Source organism: Hakea prostrata, chromosome 9, assembly GCF_041222555.1.
Source record: "Hakea prostrata isolate BN-2017 chromosome 9, UWA_Hpros_2, whole genome shotgun sequence".
In the NCBI taxonomy this organism is placed as follows: Eukaryota; Viridiplantae; Streptophyta; class Magnoliopsida; order Proteales; family Proteaceae; genus Hakea; species Hakea prostrata.
Window position 1 is genome coordinate 6510309 of NC_142608.1, and position 17245 is coordinate 6527553.

The following is a 17245-nucleotide window of genomic DNA, read 5'->3' on the forward strand; positions in this document are numbered from 1 at the left end:
AAACTAAGGTTAATCAGAACCAAACAAGGTCAATCAAGACCAACTTTGGACAAACTTGCTAGATCTAGATCAATCAGGGCTGGGCTATGCTAGGTTGGGTAGGACAAGGATGTACTTGAGTTGAGGTTTTTAGATCTTGAGTCAGGATTAAGGAGGGCTTGGATTGAGTAAAATAGTGCTAACATTGGGTTAGGGTTTGTAAAAATCCAACTTAATCAGGCTCTGTTGTGCCTAGGTACCAAACATGGGTAGGACGGTCATTTTGTCAACGCTCCATATCGACGTAAAGTGCGTATGATAGCAACATAGGGGTGAAGCCAGTTCCGAGATTTCCATGCAAGCAAAATCCAGGGTACTGTTTTAGGGAGGCAAATCCTATGGCGGACTTCGTCGCCAAGTCTGCTGCGATGCTACAACCATCATCCCAAGTGGATCTATGGCCAAGAGCTACAGTGGAGGAACTAGAATGATGTTATGGGTATTTTTGTTTCAAGAATCAGCTGTGTTCAAGGGTAATCATGGGTGGACCCAAGATTCAATATTGGAGAGCGAAGTCTAGATTGGGAAAGCACCAATGTTTTTTTGCCACACATATTGTGTGGGCCCTTATAAGACCCATTGGGGGTAGCACCTATAAATTATTTTATTATATTAAAGAATATGACTACATATATTTTGTGGGGCCCACACATATTTAACAAAAATAGATTAATTATTGATAATGATATTGTCACGATATAGGTAAATTAAAGCGTCAGTACAAAAAAAAATAATACATATGAATTCAACCCTAAAAAGTCAAACCAATTTAGGTAAGAGATGCAAACCAATAGTAGTTAGTATCTTATTTACAATATAAAATCAAATAATAAAAATTACAAAAGAAATAAAGAAACAAAGAATATAAAATCAAATAAAGAATAACAAAAAAATAAATAAATTGAAAAAGAGAAAAAATACTTAATTGTGGAGAAGATTTTTCCCCCAAATTTTCTTTAACCAAGCTTATAGAAAGAAAAAATAATAAATAGGAAGAAAGAAATCAAAGAAAATACATAGGAAGAAAAGAGGAGAGATGAGAGTTGACAGATATGAGAGAATAAATAGAGATTGAAGAGTTAATTTCTAATTAGGAATGACATTTTGAATATCTAATAAGATTTTTTTTCAAAAATTTTCTTTAACCCACGTCTATAGAAAGAAAAAATAATAAATAGGAATAAAATACGTGAGAGAAAAAAGAAAAATATTGAGACTGAGCAATTAGTTTGAGGGGGACAAATAGTGACATTTCACAAGGGAGAAGAGAAAAAAAACTGAAAAAAATTAACAAAATTAATATAAAAGTGAAACTTTATTAGACACTACTAATCTTAATAAAAACTCCAGATTTCTATTGATAAGTAGTACGAGTGGTTTTCTGCAGCTTCGTTAAGTTATTTAGTTCTTACCGTCACAAAAACTCTATGGATCAGCACTTGTAAAAAATACCGATCAATGTTAACATACCGGGATTTACTAGGTAACTACAAAATCTAGGGGTTTGGTGCATGGTCCAACATTCTTTGTTCTTGTTATTTAATTCTCAATTGTCCATAAACCTAAAATCACTTGCAACTTGAAAGGGGGAAAAATGACAAATTGGTGGTATGCTGCAGATCACCATGCAGTATTAATGTTGAATTGTGTCATTTTAAGTACCAAGATATTGAATAGGAGATACAGATTTCACATCAAAGAAGGAAGCACAGAAACCCCAAAAATGAAGAGGTGAAGAGCAAAGAAGAGCAAGGCTTGCATTATCTCCATAAGACCATTTTAGCTTTCTGATTAGGTTCAGGCAGCTTGGTAGTCAATAAAGAAATCAAATTAAACAGATGCAGATGAATGTTGAAAAAAGAAAGCTGCATCTACTGCCATTAGCCCATTAGGTACGAATCTCTTAATAACATCATAATTTTCTGGCAGTAACACAAGGTATAATACTCCACATTCAAGAATCTTTGTTAGAAAATGTATCAGCTTGTGACAACTACTTCTTGCCTGCTAAATAGACACCAGAAATTATGGCTGCCCCAGCAACTACGACACCCAGGGATTTAAAGATCGTCCTGGCAGAGAAAGTAGGTTTTCTTGTAGGAATTTCAAGGAGATCCTTCACCTGCAAAACATGAAAATATAAAACACAAGCACAAAACTGAAAGTCTTAAAAAATCAGAGGCTGCAACAGATTCCTTGATACAATTTTTTTCACCAGATCTTCTTTGGATCCTAGCTCTAGCAACTGCCAGCCAGATAATTTTGAAGGGCATGGCAGATGAGAGCTCCATGGGAAATTTAGAGAAGAAGGTGAAATTAAATTCTAATTCACTTTGCAACTGATCACCTGAACTAGAAAAGGAAAATATAAGTACTTAATATCTAAGCGTTTTATGTAGGCGACACAACCATGATTACAAAAGTTTGCACTTTTAACCAACTACACTTCCTTTCTACCTGTGATGATAGGAATGTAGTATTATAACAAAAATTATTTTGCAAGTTGGCCAAGTATTCGAGACTAAGGCATTTCAAACGGTATGCAAAAGCCCTAAATATCACAGCAGAAATTTGCTTCCTCTTTCTTCATAGAGATTGCAGAGATCTGCTCTAGAAGCAAAATGGTGCACCTTGCTTTGATAAGTGATCTGGATACAAAGGTAGGACTAGAGACTGCTAAGCCAAAAGTCTGCCGATTGGTGCAGTTTTAAAACATGGCTTAATGAGAAACTTCATCAACCTTGAAAGAATAAATCTACTCTGCTAATCTGCTAGTTACCAGCGGACACAAAGTGACCAGCTTTGCCCATAAAGATAGAGAACGCCTTTCCATCAATGTATCCCAGAGCTGGAAGTAAGGAGGCTCTACTAAAGACTAGCTAGGGATGATGTTAAACTCTCACTGGATGGCACTAAGGCAACGGTCCAGGAATTGTCATAGAGCAGCTGTTAAGATACTAACTAGAGTTTAACATGGTAGGACCCCTTGATGGAAACATTAAGGCTGAGTTCCATGACCATTCATGTGCACTATGCATGGATATATGTCAATAACATGCTGCAAGCCTGCCACAACATTCTATCAGTAGGCTACTTCACTGTATCATGGATTTCAGAGAAAGGAAATACTGACATCAACAGGCTGCTTCCAGTGCTTCTTGATTCCCTGCAGGTGCCCCCTGCCAACAACTGCAACAACAGAAGTATGTTCACTAGCGACTCTCAGTAATGTGGCTGACATGTACCTGAACAAGAGAAAACATTAAAAATCCAGGTCCAGGTAAGAGAGGAAGCAAGAAGATAATCAACAGAGGAAGCTCATATCCTTGTGAAAAGAAAACACAATTAATTGAAGGACTATAACTGCAGCCAATAAACCTGAATTGCCTCCTAAAATCTTTCTTTCTTTCTTTTTTTTTTTTTTAACCTTCAGGTGTGCAAACAGATATATTTCTAATGTTCGGTCTGCTTCTGTTTGAAATGCAGACACATATGCACACAGCACACACACACAGACATGCCAAAAAAAAGATGTGCAATGGACACCTGCAGTGAGTGCAGTGATATCAATATAGGTCAAACTTTTTCCTTCCTCGTTCCTCAGGGAGAGAGTTATACAATGAATCTTTGCCTTCCTTACAATAGGAAATCTAGTGGGGGTGAAGAAAAACGCCCAAAATACAGAAGAACTACATAATGGTACAACACTGAAAGATAGTGCTACGTTCACCACATAAGATAAATAGTTCACCAAATAATATTTAACTTAAACAGCTAGGAAGATCAAAGGCAGAAAGAGGAAAGAAAAAAAAGGGCAAAACCAAAGTAACATGCAACGAAGACAAGGGTTGAGAGGTGATGGGCAGAATGTGAAGATGAGGAAATGTGGGGATTGCTGTTGCTGTAGTTCTTCCATAGAAGAGAAAAGGCAGAGGTTACAGGGAAGAAGAAGATATAATAGGGAAGAGAGACTCAGAGAGAAATTTACCCATATGTGGGCTCTGATTCCAGTTATGGGGAACAACATAGAGAAGAAGGAAGAAAATGGGACGAAAGACCTGAGAAGCAAAGTTGCACCGTAAGAAAGTATACATCTATACGAGGAAAAAGAGAGGAAAAAGAGGGAAACAGTGCACACGCACAAACAAGCATTAGCCTTGATTCATCTTTTTTCTATTCTATACTCAATAAGCTAATCAAAAATCTGCTAAACATAATTATCCCAACAAAATATGTAATAAAATCCTAACAATCTACTAGATTAAAACCCTTCTTTGTAACTGGTTCTTCATCTGAGTTAACAAATGGCTTTAAGCCAATCCAAGGTCGTGCTGCATCAATGCTAGAGCAGTTATTTTGTACATTGATGACAATAGCTAATGCAAAACCTACAGGAGGAGTATCAACTGAAGTCAGTCAGTTCAGGTTTTTTTAATGCCAGGCTTCAGTTTTAAGTTGACTGAAGAACATAGAGTTAAGATTTACAATTACAGAATTGCATTCCATGGATATTTTGAGTGGGTGGCATAGATGGTTTATAAATTCCTTCATGTGGATTCCAGTTATCATTTTAATGGATGTAGTCACCTTACACCCAGGTTCACCTTATGTATACAATATCATCACACATGCACTAATGCAAATCCAACACTGAATTGGCCTATTTCCCTTTGAATTCAACCTAGGGTTGATAAATATAGGTCTTAGGCCTTTGTTTCATATGTTAGAGTCATCATGGGCCTAGCCTATCGGCCTAAAAGTTTAGCATCTAGGCCAAGTACGAAAATAAGTTAGTTTTATAAGTTTAATTGGACTAATTATGTAAATTCTGCCAAAACAGTCTTTGTCCTACGTTTTAATGTCTAAGTCAGTTCCTATTTACCAAGGTTAAGCCAGTTTCTGAGTCCTAATTTCACTAGGACTTCTAATGCCCCCCCCCCCAAAAAAAAGAAAGGGGGAGGGGTGGGGGAGATGATTCCAACAACTCAGCCTTATCACAACTAAACAGGGTCAGCTACATAGATCCAAGCAAATCCAAGCAAAGGCACACATAAAACAGCAATAAAAGAAGCACATCAACTCAGCCTTGAGTGCTTTTACATGTCTGTTGCTGCTGCAACTATTGGTTTATGACAATTTTGGTCAGAGAAAGACAAGAGTTGAATATCCATTGAGGTTCTTGGTGAAGTCAAGCAACATCCTTGCTATGGCTGAATAGGCAGCCTTCAAGAAACCATTCCATCGATCTAGACATCTATAAGGCTCCTCATCGAGGTATCTGGCAATCTACACCCCATTCCCCTTCTCATACCTCCCTCTCTTTTTTCCCTTCAAGTTTCTTGAATTTTCCGACTCTTCAAGAGGCTCAAAATTCAAGGTCAAATCTACATCAATCTAATTGTTAGATCTGGGGGCAATATAATCCTTACGTAGGGGCCATCCTATCCAACTTTCAGGCATCAAGATTCATTTCAGGCACGGATGATTATCATAAGATATTCCCAACATATCATAAGATTCCTGTTCTTGAAATCTCCACGTCTAGAAAACAGACGGAATTCTCGGTTTCCTCCTTAACACAAAAACTTTATGCACACCTCTTCTAGTTGATCCACCCCCACAATTTAAATACATTATCCCCAAACTCAGAGACCCTAGATTCTAGTATGACCCCATTCTGACCACCAGAATTCAAAATATAGTTGGTTTTTTGAATTTCCGTAGTCCCTAAAACCCTCAAAACAAGAACATGCATATCTTCTAATTTAACCATCCAAACCCAACCAAATTTGGGGAATCATATCCCTAAATTATTATGATGTAATCCAGATTCTAGGGTTTAGGAATTTTAATATCAAACCCTAAAATTGGGCAAACTCCAACATCCTCTCCGTGTGAACCAGCAATCAAATAATTAATCCTTGGGAAGCCTGCTTCAATTATTATAACCAACAGTAGTAGTTTAAGGATTGTGGAATGGAATTGGGACTTGGCAGACATTAGGTTATAACAGTATCCAATATGGGATGGTTGAATTTGAGAAACTAGTATATGGGATCCCCCAGGGGAAGGGAACTGAGGAAAATTGGTTAGGGGAGGGAATGGGGGAAGACTTAGGGCTCACCAATATCTCAGAAGGGTTGTCTAGAAGGGGGACAGAGGTTTTGGGATGGAGTTAGAGAAGCTTGTGGTTAGGTCTGGTATTAGTTTAAGGATAAAATTGTGGCTGTCCTAAGATTCTAGAATGATTCTTGAACCCTTGTTCGTTCTTTCTTGCCTTTCTTGTTCTTTCTTTCTTTTCTTTTCTCTCTTTTTCTTTCTTTTCTTGAAATTCTGCACTTTTGTTAAAGGAAGAAGGTAATTGCAGAAACTCTGCAAATTCAGGTAAAATGGATGGTTGGGGGATTTTAGAGGTAAAGGAAGAGGGAGAGGGAAAGTCTAAAAGGGGAAGTGGATGGGGTTCATTGGGGTTTAATTAATATAGGGTACGGGAGGTGGCTGCCATAGGACAGAAAAGGGAAGGGGAAGGTCTGCGGTGGGAGAGAAGAAGGGAGAAGAGTGGGGCTTCACTTACTTGATGGGAGAGTGGACAGGTTCAACCAATGTTGCTGTGGGTGCTATCATAAGGCTGCTGCAGGAAGAAGAAGTTGAAGAAGAAGCTCAACACACTCAACTGTGGGGATCCCCCTTGGAACCCACGACTTCAATTCCTTCAACGCTCAAATTTTATTAATCTAGGCTCAATTTTAATGCTAGGTATGAAGCCTTTATATAGCTTCTTACATGGAAGGGGTGACACTTGGACTCTTAACTAATTAATAAATTGGGCCTCTAACTAATTAACAAACTTGGACTCTAACTAGGGAATCCACTTTGGATAGGATTCCTTTACAACTCAAGAACCTATTAACCAAATAAAAGGAATCTTCTTTAAAATTGATTCCAACTAGAACTCCTACATGAACAAGGACTCTTTAATAACTTGACCAAAACAAAACCAAACTCAAAAATATAAGTAAATATGGATTCCTCACAATAGTCTGCATATGACTAGCCCTACTAGGGATCCAAAAGAGGGGGTAAAATTACCAAAATACCCCCGGACAGAATTCAGCCAGCCCTTGGTGCATCAATTGGTCTTGGTTCTAAGGTCCATCTTTGAGGGGGGACATCATATTACCTACATTTCTCCAAGTTTCAACCCATTCTAACACCAATAGACTCCAATTTCTCATTTGAAAGAATTTATCCCAATCTCCTATGGGACGGACTAAGTATCCTTGATACACTAAACATCATTTAAGAGCATTCAATTTCTAACCACAAATCCCAAAACTTAACCTTTGCCCCCTAAAACAAAACCTTCCCACCCCATATGAGTCGGTACTCTTAAAGATCTTGAAAGAACTAGCCCTCATTCTACTGAGGCTACATCTTGCACTCTACTACTACTGGGAAGAAACTATATTGAAGTGCCAAGGTTCCAGATTGGATCATCAGCTCAGGCATATATCATATCTTATATCCATACATTGTGAGGCCCAGCCCACATAAAATCTCTCAAGATCTGGACCACCAACCAGGCCCCATAACATAAGCACAAAATTCCCCCTGGCCGAAACCGCAATTCGGGCCCCAAGGCCCAGCCCAAGTGGTGCAACTAGGGGCTGGCTGAAACTCCCTAGGGGCAATTTGGTCATCTTCCCCACATATTTAGTTAATTATTTTTATTTCAGTAATTTTGTTTTATTTTTATAAGTCCAAATCTGATTTTAGTTCCTTGTTTGAGTCCGTTAATTGAGTCCTAGTTAGAGTTGGAATGCTCATAGGAATCTATTTTAAAATAAGATTCCTTCTGGATAATTAGGTGTTTTTATGCAAGTTATAGAGTGTTTGGTATAGTTTTTCTTTTTTATTTTTACCCAAATAAATAAAACTAGCAGTGTTTGGTGCAATTTTTACCACCTATTTCTATTTTAAAAAGGTCGATACAAAAACCAAAAAGAGGTTGAGACATGTTTTTGGTTTTTCTGTTAAAACCATTTTCAGTTGTTTTTGCAGTGACTTTTAAAACACACATGCTTTCAAGGAGGATAAGTGAGGCTAAAACAGTAAATTCATACTCCTTTATAAAACCCTCTTTATCCTCGCCATTTATTTCATCTTCACATAACTGTAGATCACTGGTGTCAACGCAATGGTGAAACACATGCACACTGCTTGGTTGTTGGCGTGGCTCGATGCTCTTTTCTCTTCACTGCAACTCATGAGTCACCAATGGAAGTTTTGGTTTGAGTAAAGTTGGCAGCAAAGGAGTTTTTCTCCCTTGTCTAACACCAGTTTGATCTTGACGGTGCATAGGCTTCGGTTGAGGTATGCCACTCTTCTGAATTCATTTCTTATCGCTGTTCCTTTCTCAAGTTCCTAAGCAGATCTCTGAGATTCAAATATGGCAACCATCCAGCTCGTCAAAGCCAGACAAATCTTTGATAGCCGTGGCAATCCAACTGTTGAGGTTCGATTAGTTCTTCCATTCTTGGTTACTCCAGTACAAAGGAAACTAATGGAATTTGATCTCTCCCCATTTGCAAGATCTGTTTGTTAAAATGGTTCTTACCTCATCCGATTATTCTTTCTTTTCAGTGGATTTTTAGGTGGATGTTCTACTAAAAGATGATACCCTCAAAAGAGCTGCAGTTCCTAGCTAGTGGTGCATCCACTGGTTAGTTCATCAGTTTTATTCAGTGTTTAATTTCTGTTGTTTGATGATTAAATCCATGCTACGTTATAGTTCTATCCATAGAATGAACAGTTCCTCTTTGGTGCTGTTATCTTATATTAACAGGAAAAATAAATCTGAAGGCAAGATTACTCCAAGCTTCCTTTTCACATCTCAAAGGAGATCAAATAGAATAAATCACATGGCAAAAGGAATCACTCCAAAATTCAAGTCTTGAAAAAAGTGCATGGGGACTATAGACGGGTAAGGAATTGACCTATATCTAAGATACTTTTAGGATCCTATATCTATTTTTTGTTTTTCAATTGGATTATTGGTTAAGAGTCCTTGTCTGAGTAGGAGTCCCAATTGAAATCCAATTTTCAAATAAAATTCCTTCTAGAAATTGGCTATTTGTTTTTGCAAGTATTTTTTTCAGGAGATCTCTAGAAGCCTCCGTTTTAGTTTTGTTATTAAGCTGCTGAGTTGTAAAGGGACTCCCAATCCAAAGTGGATTCCCAAGTTTGAGTCCAATTAAGTTTCCTAGATTGAGTCTAAGCCTGTCTCCCTCAAATATAAGGCTATATAAAGCCCCACCTAACTGTAAGCAATTCAGTTGAAGATTAACATAACTTCAGAGACTTGGAGTCATGGGAAGCTACCACATGACCTGGGTTTGAGGGAATTGAGAAAGTTTTCTACAATTAGAACTTTCTTCTTCACCTTCTGAAACCTGCGGCAGCCCCAGAGTCCTGTTCAACTCAGCCTTCAGTAAAAATTTCCTTCCTAAACAAGTATGTATGACCCCAGCCCCATTCCCAACCCAATTCCCTCCTTACCTCATCGCAAGCTCCCTCCTCCTCTACTCCCTCTTGTGGCAGCAGCACCCTACCCCATCTCGTAAGTCTTATACCCCCTACCCCTCCCCTCTATTAACCCTTCCCTAGGATCACACCCTTCTTCTCCACCCCCCCCCCCCCCAAACTACTTTTAAACTCAACTACAGCCCCTCCTTTGAAGTTGCAGAATTTTCCTGCACTTCATCTCCTCCATTGAAACCCTAAAACCCTAATTCGATAGAAATCCAATATCTCCTCAACCATTAATCCAAAGCCTAAACCCTTTTAGAACTAGCATCCCGACCCCCTACCCTGCCTTCTATCCAAACCCTAACCCTAACCAAGAGTCCTAAATACATTAGGAGACCTAATTTTACTTGAAAAAATCTGCAATTGCAGATCATCCCCTTCAAACATCCAAGGCTTCGAATTAACCTAACCCTAGCTACAGGACTCTCGGAGCATTTTCAGAGTGCTTTAAGTAAAGTTTTATTGCTGTTAATAAATATTATGGTTTGGACAGCAAGGTTCCCAACCCTGAGTGACCTATTGAGAATCTATTTGAAGGATTGACTGCTGTACCTTAGTTTCAGACGTTGACAGTAGGGTTATCAACCTAAAACCCCTGTTGTCCTTTGAGTTTTGACCACAAACAGCAAGGTATTCTACCCTAAAGTGTCAACTGCATTCTTATAAGAGATCATACTACTAGCCCTGGAATCCAGGGCTTCACAACAACAACAACAACAACAACAACAAGCCTTGTCCCAACTAAATGGGGTCGGCTACATGGATTATTGCCTTCCAATCAATTCTGTTTGAGGTCATGCTAGATACAAGGCCTAAGCAATGCATATCATTTCTCACCATTTCTCTTAAGGTTATCTTAGGTCTGCCCCTAGCTCTTCTAGTTCCTTCAATATGGATTATATCCTTTCTCCGTACAGGGGCATTTATATGTCTCCGTTGAACATGGCCGTACCACCTCAAACGACTTTCTCAAAGTTTATGACTTATGTAAATCCAGGGCTTCACATAGTCTAAAATCTCATTTCGGTATTTTTTTAGCCCTGACCAAAGTTTGGTATTTTTGGTGCAAGATTTTGAAGGGTTAGGCCAAATTAAGATCTAAAGTTCAACAGAAACCTACTTCAGACTAAATAAAGACATTTACACGATCATATAACCCCCCCCCCCCCCCCCAAAAAAAAAAGAAAAAAAAAAAGAAGGAAAAAGGGTTACCCGATGTTATCTTTGGGTTTAAACTCTTTATTGGCAGTAAATGGTCGAATCCTAATCTATGATTACACAATATTTCTGTGCTAGAGTACATAATAAGCAATTTAAACAAGTAAATCATTTCAATACTGAAGTACAATTTGGATGACACCAATCTCTCCTAAAATCTTAACACTGGTGTCTATTAAATACTAATAATAAGTTAAAAACTACTAAGTCGTCCAAGAACAATCCCACTGAACATCCAATGGAGCCAAATTGCAAGATTCTTTGACTGCATGGACGTACAAATGCCATGTCATAGTCTACAGGGAAACAAATATAGTCCTCCACATTTCACACGTACATTGCATCACCTGCATAGAGTAGGACATGAATACTGCATCACCGATATGTGCAACGTGATGCTGCTGGGAGCATGTCTACAACAAACAATCTAGTCTGTCCAGAGAATGAGTGGGAATTGTACTCAAAATTTGAAATGGATGAAAAGAAGATATATGCTCCCCCCTGCCCATATGGTCATGTATTTAATGCATTGTACTCTGATGTCTGATGGCAATGTAACCCAGGGTTTGGGTTAACTATACCAGGATCTTCTAGATAGGAACCAACACTAATTGGATCTGACTGCTAACAGAAATTAGGGCTTTCAGTATCTACAAGTCTTCTACTAGGTGCAGGAAAGTCTCAAAAATTTTCTTGTTCTGTATCAAGAAACAGATCCGAATTGGGGTGGGAGGCTCCTAACGGTCTGAAACAGCAAAGGGAAGGGGTGTAGGGCTTGTGGGGGTGCTGCTAGATTGATGTGGCACCAGGGACAGGAGCTGGGGAATGTTGCACTGGAGAGGGAAGGGGTGGAAGAGGTTGCTTTGAGCAGGGGAGGGGCTGGGGGTATGGTGCAATGGCTTAGGGGGGTGGGGAAAGGGAGCTTTGCACTAGAATACTAAAAGGAATTGCTGGAACTGCTAATTGACTGCTTATAGAAGAAGAAAAAGGTGAAAATAGATCACCATTACCCAGCCGCAGGTCACCCCAAGGGATCCCACGACTTTCTCTCAAAGCCAATTCTTCAAACTCAATTTTTATTCAGCAAACCAACTCTGAAAATTACAATGCAAGAAGAGGCTATTTATAGCCCCAAAATAAAAGGCTCTGACTAAGGTTGGGAATCCCTAATAGATAAGGTTCCCAATTCTTGACCAATATACTCAAAACATAATCAAATTACTACAAGACCTCAACCCTTAGATTGGAATCTTGTTAGGACACTTAACAACTTCCAAATAAAAGAAACTCTAAAAGAAAAGATCCCTAATAGAAAAGGAACCGTATTACAACGAATTAACAAATCTTATCACAACCAACTAACTCCAACTTAAACTGAAACTTAAACAACTCAAATTGAATAACAAAAATATAAAAATATAAAATTAGATCCCTGACCCTGGGATTGAGAGTAAATTTAGACCCATATTCAGTCCTAAAAGGGCAGGGGAAATGACCAAAATACCCCTGCGGTATTCGGCCAGCTTTAAGTGACTTTTAGGGTCTGGTTTTTGGGCCAGTTTTAGGAGGTCCAACCCAGGTTACAACAGATGGTCCGGGAGATGGACTGCTCTCTTAGCCAAAAAAGGGGCATGCAAACCCACTCGATTTGCTGCCCTTAGTGCCGATATTGAATCCACTAGGCACCAAAAAAAGCTAATAAAGGTATCAATATCCCAGTGATTTTGAAATTTATGCAGCAAAGAATTGACCAAGAATGAATCACTAAAGACTTCCTTCCACTAGCGGTATGAGACTTAAATAAAAGTATCAGACAAAATTTCAAACAAGAGTAACAAATATGGTCTTTATACCAAGTTTCTGAAGGAGATGTTACAAAGAGTTCATTTTTTTCAATTCGAGATGTCACTTCATTTTGGCTCGACCAAAATATTCACAATTTCCAATATCTCACGAAACTTGGTCAAGTTTTTGAACTATGTATCCATGCTAAATACAGAAACTAGTCTAAATCAAAACATAAGAACCAAACATGATTTAAATAACCTAACTAATCTGACAAATTCATCTAAGGCATCAGATTGAGGGAGGACACTACAACAACAGAAAAAGAAAAAGAAAAAAAAGAAGAGGAAGAAGAAGAATTAACAAGAAATGAAGCTAATTGGCATGAAATGCAGGTATTGATCGTCATGAATTACAGAATGTGTAAAGGAACAAAGAATACTTACAGATCTCGTTCATGAACAAGTGTCTCCATCATGGTAGGGAATCGCTTGCTCATCTCCTGAATTACAAGTGTTAACATGTCAACGTCATCCATTTCCTTCAGCTGGAGAAAATTACAGTCAACTGATGGTCAGCCAAAATATTCACTCACATTATTCCTACTTAGAAGATTTTCTTTCTCCAACAGAAACACAGTAAAGGCCCCAAAAGGTTTAGAATCGTGCCTATATTATTTGTTAAATATACGGACAAGAAAGGTTACCATTTTGTTTAGATCCTCAGGGCTTGGCAGAAAGATTGCTTGGAAAAGTATACTGTTCAGAAATTTTGCCTTATGCCAAAGTGACATTTTTCCCCATGTCCTCCGAAGTGTAACCTATATGAACCAACAGAGGAGTTATGTGAAAAACAATCAGACTATCTAAAAAAAACTGTTAAATTAGCTTCTCTTTATTACTGCAACTAAAGAAGCATAGCTTACATGGACTGGACGATCACCCAGTATCACCTTGCCACCATATTGCATTGCTTGTTCAAATGCCACACGGAATTCTGCCCCAGGGAAAACCTCTAGCTTGCTAGCAACCTGACATGAAGATGACAAAATGAAATGAGATGCATAGTAATCACAAAGACTAATAGGGAGAATGTTTTAGATGAAATGAACAGAGGGGAAAAGAAACATATGATCTCAAGTTCAAATAACCAATCAAGGACATGCCTTAGCGAGAAACCAGCTGTAAAGAATCCCAAATATGTTCATATTCTTTTTCTGCCACATTTCTACCATTTCTTTCATGGTTGGTACCTGTTTAAGTAAATGAGTAAGTAGATTTCACACAAATCCTCATATAAAATAGAAGAAAACATCTGGACATTATAGTTTTTGATTTTGGAACATGAACCAAGGAAAGACACCCGGATATATTATGACTCAATGACGCCTTCGGCCAGGCTAAAATAACCATCAAAGTCTAATAGTTGAAGAATATAAACTGGCAAATAGGGTAAAGACGTGTCTACACATGCTAACAATCAATTGGATAGAGCGCTCAGTAGTAGTAGAATGGTCTCAAAGATAAACAAATTACTCCATCCGAACTGTAATAATGATGACATTGTAAAACCAACCCAAAAAAAAAGGTTAAACTGATTGTCTTTTGACAATATAGATTTTTTGTAGTCTTTTACAGTTTGAGCTTTTGGATAAGCATTCTCAAAAATGTCATGGATAGTAGTGATATTAGAATGATTATTCTTATAGATATAATTATCACCACAGGTTGATCATTGTCATCCCCGTATGTAATTGAAAATTCCAAACCATTACGAACAGTTTGTGCTACATTTTGAGGAAATATCCAAATTTTATCTCCCAATCTGTACACGTAACCTCCTATGAGTCTAAGTTTCAATTGTTCGATTGATACTAACTGTCCTTCGATATACAGGTAAACTACTAAAGTTCATAGATTGAATGAACCTGGCAGAAATGCACAGCCCCAATCTCATGTTCTCACCATGTAATTGAGTGAAATTCCAAGCTATGCATGGTCACCATTCCTCATTAAATGCATGTTCATTACCATTCCCTAGACACCTTAATTTAGAGTAACAACAATACCCCATGTCAACCTCTCCCCATTCTCCATCTATTTTTCCCCCATCCCTTTTTTACTTTTTTCCAAGGTGCATTTGGCTTTAGCAAACCTGTAGATTCTGAGGGGCCAGTACAGATATTCGACTGGAACACAACTCCAGGAAAACAACCTGGAAAAAAAGGCAATCAGAAAAAACAAATATTAGCTGCATTGACAATTTAGAAAGATGAAAATCAATGGATACAACATTTTAAAGCAGGCATCTAACCTGCTAAATTATCCATCCATCAATCAAGTGTTCATAAGTTTCAAAAGGGAAGCACCTGCGGTTTCAAGTAACTGACGACAGCCTGAACTTTTTCACAAGAATCCTGCAATGACATGAACAAAATAAGAATCATTAGCTGTCATTCTCACATGTTTATTCCTCATCCTACGTCATTCATTTAACAAGTAAATCATCAAAGAGATCTATGATCACCACCTAGGTCACAGAGAAGCCCCAGTCATTATAATGATTTACAGCAAATACAAGAAAAAAACGATATAGAGTACAATTTCCTTTTACGGGATTCTATAAACATGGTTTTCTACTAAAGATTCACTGTTCCACTTCTAGCATTAGTAAATAACATGGTGAGTTAATTCATTGATCCTCTGGTTACAGATCGTGGGGAATTATACAAAGTTTTCAAGATCAATGGTCTGGCATTCATAGTTTTCAATAACAATAAACCTAGTTGATGTTCAAAATGCAACAAGCAGCATTATGTAGCTAGTCTTTACACAGTAAAAACATTAAATAAATAAATAAACCCTTCATTGCAGCATATAGAACATTAACGACCAGAACAATATATTCATCCCAAAAAAAAAAAAAAACGCAGAACAATATAAACAAATTGTTACTGAGTTGGGGATTTTTTTTAAGCCACATAGAGAATCAACACCCAAAACAATCAGATGCAAATTGTCCCACAGCCGGAAAGTTGGTTTCAGTTTTATCCGGCTCGAGAAGGTTCAAGCGCTATCATAAGCAGCACCAAAAAAAGTCCTGATTATCTCAGAAACGAAAAATATGGGGAATTTGAAATGCTCATAGTAGGCGAAAAATAGAACACAACAGAGTTAAGAGATTATGTGAAAGTTAGACGGTCAATTTGAACCTTCTAATGGGAACACTGTATAACATTTAGGCATGGGCTTCAATAAACTTGAGAGTTCTTGTTTCTGGGACATAGCAACGGATGATGGTCAGGAATCGAAAAAGGTCCAATCTACCTGAGAAACATGAGCAGTTCCGACTAAGTAAACATCGCAGGTACCGCCCTCAGCCGAAGAATCGCATTCCAGCCTCACAACATTATTAGCGAGTTCATCTGGAAGATCTTTCCTCTCTTGTGTCTCCATTACTGTAGATTCATACGTTTGAGATTCGGTGGATTCAAGAGCATCCTCATTTCTGGATGAAGTTTCAGAAAAAGAAAAAGATTGAGGGTTCTTTGAGATTTCGGAGACAGAATTCAGATCCTCTCTTTCATCGATCTCAGGAGGACTGATATTCTGCACATGAACAAAATCATCCTGACGAGGAGACGCATCAGTTTCCATTGCAATGTTGAATTGAGAATTCCCAGCTGCTGCCGCCGCAGCTGGATTAGGGTAATGGAAAGACTCGCGAGCTCTGAGATTCAAAGCTTGTGTGGTTTCTCCTGTACGCGTGCTTATGAAAAATACCGAATGTCGTCGAATTCCGATGTGGAGACGTCGAGGGAAAGTGATGAAACTAGGGCGATTGACAAGGCGAATCGGACAACTCATAAATCGCCGATGAGAAAAAAGCTTCTTATCTTCGTCGTCACGGTAACGTTCATGATCTGATTCTTCCTTTCGCTTACCAGGCTCGTTAGTCACCAGCGTTTTGCCAGTTGCCACACGACTCGCACCAACGCCTTGGTGTGATATCTTTGTCGCCTGTACAGGTAAGACTTCGGTGGTACGGCAGTCTAGCTGGCGGAGAATCATTCCGTGCTTCGCTCGGTAGATGTTTATGACCGTTGGATCCTTTTCTGGTCTCCCAAGCCAGATGACACTTTCAAAGTCAGGACATCCGTACAAGAGTCATTTTCTAAATTTTCTATGCATTTGGAAGTGCAAGTTTGACCCAAACTATTCGGGCCCACCTTGAATCTGAATAGAATTTGGGCGGTGAAATTTCAATTTTGAGGCGTAGGTAGGCTGGGTCGGCATTGAGACCACAAGTTGAACCGGTCCGAGTTCTTATCTTGGCCTGAAAATTTGAATTCTTGATCTCATTGTATACATCGTTGGAATGACATCATGGATGGAGTTGGTAATGAAAGATTGATTTTCCCCACCTCAATCTGAACAGATATTTAAACTAAATTATGATGGAGTTCTTAGAGGTGTCAAAACCTAACTCGAAGAGTTAAAATCGGACCAAATCGACCTATTATAGCCAAAACTAACTCAAATCGTTGCTAGTGGGTTGTGTCTAGGCTGAGTGTTTTTCAGCCCGAAATTAACCTAGCACGAATAGTTAACACCCC

At 38.5% G+C, this 17245-nt stretch overlaps 1 protein-coding gene across 1 annotated transcript; it reads right to left on the reverse strand.

Moving 5' to 3' along the window:
• Positions 1–1638: 1638 nt before the first annotated feature.
• LOC149004329 (uncharacterized) lies at positions 1639–16700 on the reverse strand. The gene is made up of 9 exons (XM_089168608.1): positions 15957–16700; positions 14999–15046; positions 14785–14844; positions 13796–13882; positions 13556–13660; positions 13337–13450; positions 13077–13177; positions 3173–3284; positions 1639–2161 (listed from the first exon to the last, which is right to left on the reverse strand). Exons 1-9 carry the CDS (start codon positions 16698–16700, stop codon positions 2033–2035), a joined length of 1500 nt encoding a protein of 499 aa, XP_089024734.1. The 3' UTR covers positions 1639–2032.
• Between the last annotated feature and the right edge of the window lie 545 nt (positions 16701–17245).

Excerpts from the sequence above, each read along its gene's own strand:
- LOC149004329 (XM_089168608.1), bottom strand. The coding sequence starts at position 16,700 with ATGATTCTCCGCCAGCTAGACTGCCGTACCACCGAAGTCTTACCTGTA. Across the intron at positions 15,047-15,956 it reads GAACTGCTCATGTTTCTCAG|GATTCTTGTGAAAAAGTTCA; the intron begins GTAGATTGGACC and ends ATGTCATTGCAG. Across the intron at positions 13,451-13,555 it reads TGGGTGATCGTCCAGTCCAT|GTTACACTTCGGAGGACATG; the intron begins GTAAGCTATGCT and ends TGGTTCATATAG.